Genomic DNA, 7,356 nt, shown 5'->3' on the forward strand with positions numbered 1-7,356 from the left:
ATAAATCAAACTCACAAGGGAAAATATATATCATTTCAGTTCATTTCTTTCTTCTTCAAAACCATAAACGAATCGCTCACAGGGCACTTGAGAATTACCGCTGTAGCATTGTACTCGTCCACTCTGTAGTATTACAACATAACCAAAGTAAAGCGCGCAGTCTGATTGGTCATGCAAGTGTCCACCATTTGCCCAGGGGCGTACGCTGCTGACGTGTGCAAATGCAAAGACTAGTTTCCGCGCACTTTTTTTCCTGGTCACGTAAGATTTTTTAAATAAAAGGGAACTCTTTTGCTGCAGTGTATCAATGTTATGTTATAAAACAAATGGTAAACACCACACCGTACACTATCGAGTTATGGATCCACTTGGGAGGTTTGCTAAACACTCAAGAAGCTAGAGTCGCCTCACCTGACTCTTCCACTTCTTTCGTGCTTAGCAACCTCCCACGTGCATCCATAACTCAATAGTGTACGCTGTGGTGTTCACTACTTGTTAATCATATGACGTAGATATTTATCAGTCACTTCAAGAGAATCATTTTTTAAAACAATATACTCCTTGGGTAACAATAAAAACATCCGAACGATGTTTTTCCGTATTGTCACGGGCGTGGAGCAAAGAAAAAATTCCCATGAGAAACCGAATCCAAGACCTTAGAATTCCGCGCCCCAACGCTCCACCATGAACTACAAAGACTTTGCGGTTAGCAAGGTTATTACTTAGGTCATTTGTGTAGAATTGATTACACATAAAAGTTTAACCTACCTTGTTTCAGTTGAGGTGAATCGATATCTAAAGAGAAAACAAGAAATGGAGACACATGTAGATGTATAGTCAGGATACAGCGTATTTAACCCTATTAATCCCAGAGGTGATTAATATGTAATTTCTCCCTTTACTATCCACACATTGTCCAACAAACAGGTAATGAGAATTCTTGAATTCATCAGGTGGAAGCTGATGTCTTGACCTAGCACCAATTCTCATAACCAATTTACAAAGAAATGTGTAGCAACTAGAGGGGAGAATTAGCAATCAGATCTTGAAAGTCAAAGGTGGACAAACTGAAATGTCCCCAAAGAAAAAGACCAATCAATGCATTTGGCAGAACTATCAAGGGAAATATGTACTGAGACGTGATTTATGTGAAGACAGCAAACCTACCGACTGTAACAACTCTTTTCTTTTTCTTCTTCTTTTCTCGCTTTTCCCTTCTGTAAAAATAAAATGAAGCAAAAGCTAAACATGACGGAACGACAGACGGCAACAAACTCGCTCAGTCACCTTACTGATTTGTTCATCACTTCCATCAAAGGGTAAAGGATAAAAGTCTTAAAGTCTGCACGAACACTGACCCAGCCCCTAAAAGATGCTTCATCTAGTTGAACATCCTACGGCGACAATTTAAGCCATAAAACGTTGGATTTTGTTGCTAATAAAATCAGTCTCTTCTTTAAGGAATTTAAAGCCCATCTTTTGAGGAAAACTGGTAGAAATAACTGATGTTTCTTACTTTTCAGAAGCTTCTTCTTCCACGACTGTCCCTTCATTTCCCGACTGTCTTGCTTCACTGTCATCAGAGTGACAAGGACTCTGCTCGCGAGTTTTTTTTCGCAGTCGAGGACTCTCTTCTTCACGAATGACTTCTTGAATATCTGGCAGTTCATTCGGTTCACTAGGGTCCGAGGCACCCTCACTTTTGAACTCGACAGCATCACTTTGTGGCTCACTGCTGTTGTTTGCCCCGGGAGAATCTGCCCGTCTTCCACCTCCTGCGCTATCAGCGGAGTGAAATCTCAGTTTGGGATGTCCTTTCTGACGCTCTGCAGTAAACTTTTTGGCTGCCGCGGCAGCTGACATGAGCACTCCCTCCAATGAGATATCCCCACTCCACTGTTTCATAAGCATCCTATGCAGAGCCCCTTTAACTTCTGACCCACCATCATCGCACTTGTTGTTTGGCAAGTTGTCATCTTCTTGTCCCATTTCCGCCGTTCTCCCGTTGGGCTCCAGGTCATCAGTGAATGCATCACTACACACACTCAGCGTTTCAGGACTGTCAGTCAGGCTGGTGTTACCATGGAAACCTGGTGGAGTGACAGTGTCCTCTGTTGCAGGCTCCATATCACGCTCGACTTCTTCCAGCTCAGCAATTTGATACTAAAAGAGACGAGGACATTTTTAGGACTTCCTAACGTTTAAATGTATCCGTAACATTTGCGAAATGGACATACACTCATCTACATGTTTGGGGAGGGGGGAGGAGGGAAGGGGGAAGGGGGAGCGGGGAGGGGGGAAGGAGGGCAGCTTTGCGTGAAATCCCATAAATACTTGCGAAAAGGACGAAAGCAGTTGCTGTTGTTATGGTATAGAAGTTAAATTATGACTGTAGCTAAATACTGAAATTGCCTGGCGTGTTGTGGGTTATCACCCGTTTCAGCTACATTACTGTATAATACTCTGTAAAATCAAACCTTGTTTTCCACGTCTTCTTCACTTAAGCTCTCTTTGAGGTTTGTTACCAAAGAAACTGGAACCACATCTCTTGCTGATCCGGGAATGATAAATTGCTTGCAGTCAAGCACAACCTGTCATTTTAAATGCACGAAAGTGTGACGTTATGCCTCGTAATCCGACAGTTTGTCCTCGTTTGGAATATTTTTCTTTCCCTTTTTACTACCAGACTCAATCAAATTACTTTAAATGTTGAACAATGCTCCCATTTTCCATGTTCCTAACATAGAACTGTTCGCATACATGCAGTATGTTTGTTGTGCAACTTGGTGACTGCTAAGTTACAAAAATCGTAGCTGTTTACCTCGAGAACCCAGAGCCGAACACCTAAGTTAATTTCTCCACAATCTGGACAGTCATTATTTCTAAACGGTTTCCAGTTGAACGAGGACAAATGTAAGGAGCTACGCATCTCATTTTCAAGATCCTCACCTGACTTTGACCCAATTGTGGTCAATAGTAAGGAGTTAGAGTGCGTTCATAAAGCTAAGATGTTAGGTGTCACCTTCTCTGTTCATCTCAAATGGAACGCGCATGTAGATGAGATAGTAAAGAAAGTCAACAAGCGGCTTTACTTCCTACGCCAATTAAAGTGCGCCCAGGTTAAGTCTAAGGAGCTCGTTTTATTCTATCTTACATGTATTAGATCTGTTATGGAATACGCATGCGCGCTCTCTCACAGCAGCCTGCCTCAATATCTATCAGTTGATTTAGAAAGATGCCAGAAGCGCGCATTACGTATAATTTTCCCTGAAAAAGAATATGACGCGGCGCTGGCGTGCACTGGGCTTATCTCGCTGCATGAGCGAAGCAAGAATATTGCCAACCAGCTCTTTCCTAATGTTCTTGTACCAGGTTACAAGCTGTATAAGCTCCTGCTGCCCAGGAATGTATCTAGAGTGGACTTAAGGAAAAAGCGCGCTTTTAATTTACCTGTGGTCTGTACGAACAGGTGCTGTGATAGTTCTATCTTTCATCATTCACGTACGCTTTGTATAAGCTGACTTTATTGTATGTTACCTAATTTTCAATATTTTAAAGTCTCAGTTACCATTTCTGAAAATATATTTCTTAATATTGTAAATGAATGTGTAATTCAACCTTTGGTTGCAATGTTTTTCAAATAAACTACCTATCTATCCATCTAACCTTTAAACACTGTCTGATTTCTCCCATTTCATGCAGTCTAGAGATGCACTCTTTAACAGAGAGAAGGGCAAACCATTTCACACAATCTTCAGCATCATAAACAAAGAATTCATCTCCAATGCACACAAGATCCTGGACCACTGCAAACATTCATTATTAGAATGGCAGCATTAAATTAAATGTACTAAATATTGTCATGAAATATAAGAGTTCAAAAAAATCCTAACATCTAAGTTTTTTTCTGAGTCTTTACCTGTGTTAATGTTGTACCAGGCCACTAACTGCCCAAGGATTGGATCCATAATATACAGTGATGATCCATGCCATGTCACAAGGAACCGACCCCTAATACATGTAGATACATGGTAAGGTGAGGTAAGGTAAGGTAAGGTAAGATAAAGCCTGCTTATGAGCCAGGTGGCCCATCGGGCCGGAGCTTAAATCCGGTTTCTCGCTGTAGCATGAAGTGACTAGGAGTATTCCTATTCCCGCCTGGATGGGATGTTACTCCATTGCAGGGTTACCCCCAGCATTAAATTTGCTGGAACCTACTTATTCTCCTGAGTGAAGAGAGAGACACCGTGAGAGTAAAGTGTCTTGCTCAAGAACACAACACAACGTCACCAGCCAGAGATTAAACCCAAACCACTCAATCTGGGGTGATTGTGAAGAAGAGCTCCCCAAAAAACCTGTCGGCCGACTGTCAGTCAACTGTTGGCCGACAGATTACCGACAGGTTACCAACAGGCTACCGACAGCTAACCAACAGGCTACTGACAGGCTACTGCTTGTGAAAACATGCAATAAATATGACCCAGAAACGATAACAGTCCCGATAAAACATGAGTTAAGCTTAGCCTACTGATTGATCGATGGTAAAAAGATTTCTTTCTGAGATGATTAACCAGCAGAGACAATCAATATAATAAGGTTTAACTGTCGGCCACCGACAGTTGGCCGACAGTTGACCACCAGTTGGCCGACAAACAGCCAACCGTCGGCCGACAGGTTTTTTGGGAACTCTTCTTCACAATTACCCAATCTGGAGTTGAGCGCACTAACTGTGAGGCCACCATGCCTCCACAGATAGATGGTAAGGGGAGTAGTTACTGAGTGCTGATTGACTGAGAGAGATGGAAGGCATTCTTGAATTAATATATTGCTTCTGGTAATCAAAGGGACAAAGTACTTGATCTTGACCAATTGACTACACAAGCATTAGAACACAAATGGCATACAGGATAGAGCATAGCGTTTTAGAACAATGAATTTTTTGATCCTACTCTTTTGGGTTTACTTTTTTATTATTCACCTGAAAAGTCAGTATGGCTGGTGTTGCACAAACAACTCAATTCAAAATAATAAACTATAACAAATAAATTGAACCCAAAATAAAACTAAAAAAAAAATACAATAGACAAAAATTAAGCAGACAGAACAAGAACTTTAATGGATTGTGAGACTTGAGTTGTACATTTAGTTTAAAATGACCCCGGGTTTGAACTAAGGGATTCCCAACTAAGTTTGATTTGCATTTTCATTTGTTCGATTATCATAGTAATGTACCTAAAAAAATGGAGAGTCAAAACAATTCAAGCCAGATTGAAATTAAATTTGACCTAAAATTAATTTTAGAAGTTATCACTTAAACAATTACCTTACAAGCAGCAGCTTTGCAAAATTTACAGACTGTGGAGGAAACTCTTCTTCTTCCACAGGCTCATCATCACTGTGGCTTTATAAGGTGAAACAATATTTTATAAATAATAACTATAATTAATTTTATTAGTAATTTTCATAATGATGCTTCAATCTTCAGTCTCATCAGTCCCTGTCCATTCTTGAATGGAAAAGGAACAAAAAAAGGAAAAATGAGACATGAATTAAGGATGTTTCCAGAAATGGACCTCAGAACACGAGACATTTGTATTTTTCAGAAACAAACAAACTGACAAATACCATCAACATGTCTTAATGAGGGTTCTCATGGCACAATATTTACACCAAATCTGTGAGAACATTCAATTAAAAAAAATGCTGGAACAGTCTGCTAGAAACTTGCATTTTGCAAAAAAAAAAAAAGGGGGGGGGGGAATCACAGATTGGAATCACAAACCTATAGCCAAGCATTGGTGCTGGAGGTGTACCCAGAAGTTTCTTGTACTGTTGGGTGGCCGTGACTTGACCATCCATGCTGGCCTGTAAAAAATGAGGAGGAAACATTATTTTCATTACAACATTCTATCATCTAAAATTAATGTACAATGGCTGTGAAAGTGCCTGTCAATTAGATAGATTTTTTAGACTTAAGATAGTAATTGGTATGTGTGGCCAATGACGATGCATCATATCATCCTTAAAAATAGTGGGTCTCATAAAACAGTCATTGTTTCAACCATAGCCTGAGATAATGTTGTGATATGTCACATAATCTTTTGTACGGGGAGGGTAGTCTGATGCTGTCATGAATCCTCAAACTTTCATGCCCTTGTGTTGGATTGTCCCTACTGGATGAAATCTCTTCCTTCATTCCTTACTTTAAACTAGTGTGAAAAACTGCTTGTAATAATTGTCTCTCAGTCAAACAAACATGTTGCACCGAGATGAGTAAAAATCATATCTTTGTTTATATAAACCTGGAAAGTCTTACAACTACATCATGCTTGCTGACCTAGTAGAGTTAAGCCATTGAAGCTTAGAATGACCACAAAACATTGTCAAAATAATTATACTTCAAAAAAGTAATTTAAAAATAGAAAATTATAATAGTCCATGCCAGTGATTGTACCTCATACAAAATCTTTGATAATGAAAGGGCTGAGCACAGAGAAGATTTGGGTTGTGATGTCAAAACTCTTCATGATTCCTTGGAAAATATTTGTTTAACAAAATCACATTCTAAGCTATCTTCAATTTAGCTGAACCTTTCGCCTGAACATTCATGTTTGTGAACAGTGTCAAGAGGGCCGAAACCTAATAATGGAAAGGACATTTAATCAATTAAATCATCCCTCTTTATAGAAATCCCTCAGGTCCAAAGCATGCGTAAAGATGCAGTTTGGGTTAGACCTCAAGTGAATAAGCGGCCCAACATGTGTTAATGATCACTCACCTCCCATAGTCTTGACCCTGGACGTGCTGAGTAGACTGTGGGGCTTTCAGAATTCTCTTCTTTAAAGAAGCAACTTCCATATAAACCATCCCTGAAATTTTACAGAGCCTTTAATTGTTTGGAAAACAAAGCTTTGAACTGCTTTCTTTGTTTCTGGTTCAAGATAATGATTTAACCTCTAAATTCCAGTTCTTAATAATAAAACATAACCAAGAACAAAAAAAAAAAGAAAAAATACTTTAAAACATACCTTAGTTTGACCCCAACTGGCACACAATCCAAACTAACAAGAATGAAAAAAGATTAAGTTTGACCCAGCTCTTTGTTATTCTGACTGATGGTCTGGGAATGGGGAGAAAGCAGCAGCTTTAAGGTTGCACCATGTCTGCTTGTTTCAGTCTCTTTGCAACCTTTAAACTTAACAAACTAATAAATTCCCCTTGCAATTTTCTATCTTATGCAAGGACAAAGTAGAAGTTCAGGACTAATTAAGAAATAAATGTTACTATCATATTGTGAACAGCAATCAGAGCGATGGTTCCAAACAGAATACTGCTGAAGGAGCAAAACGAGCAGAC

The 7,356-nt window shown here is 39.5% G+C and overlaps 1 protein-coding gene across 1 annotated transcript in view; it reads right to left on the reverse strand.

The window, feature by feature from the left end:
- Positions 1-7,356, reverse strand: part of LOC111322972 (BLOC-2 complex member HPS5) — a 29,779-nt gene that overhangs the window by 13,192 nt on the left and 9,231 nt on the right. Inside the window, exons 8-17 of the mRNA XM_022926219.2 lie at positions 7,029-7,061; positions 6,779-6,869; positions 5,783-5,865; positions 5,324-5,401; positions 3,920-4,011; positions 3,667-3,806; positions 2,478-2,591; positions 1,517-2,163; positions 1,168-1,217; positions 769-795 (exon numbers count right to left, since the gene is read on the reverse strand). Coding sequence (XP_022781954.2) covers positions 769-795; positions 1,168-1,217; positions 1,517-2,163; positions 2,478-2,591; positions 3,667-3,806; positions 3,920-4,011; positions 5,324-5,401; positions 5,783-5,865; positions 6,779-6,869; positions 7,029-7,061 — 1,355 coding nt within the window. The remainder of the gene's footprint in view (positions 1-768; positions 796-1,167; positions 1,218-1,516; positions 2,164-2,477; positions 2,592-3,666; positions 3,807-3,919; positions 4,012-5,323; positions 5,402-5,782; positions 5,866-6,778; positions 6,870-7,028; positions 7,062-7,356) is intronic.

This window comes from Stylophora pistillata, chromosome 10 (assembly GCF_964205215.1).
Source record: "Stylophora pistillata chromosome 10, jaStyPist1.2, whole genome shotgun sequence".
Lineage (NCBI taxonomy): Eukaryota > Metazoa > Cnidaria > Anthozoa > Scleractinia > Pocilloporidae > Stylophora > Stylophora pistillata.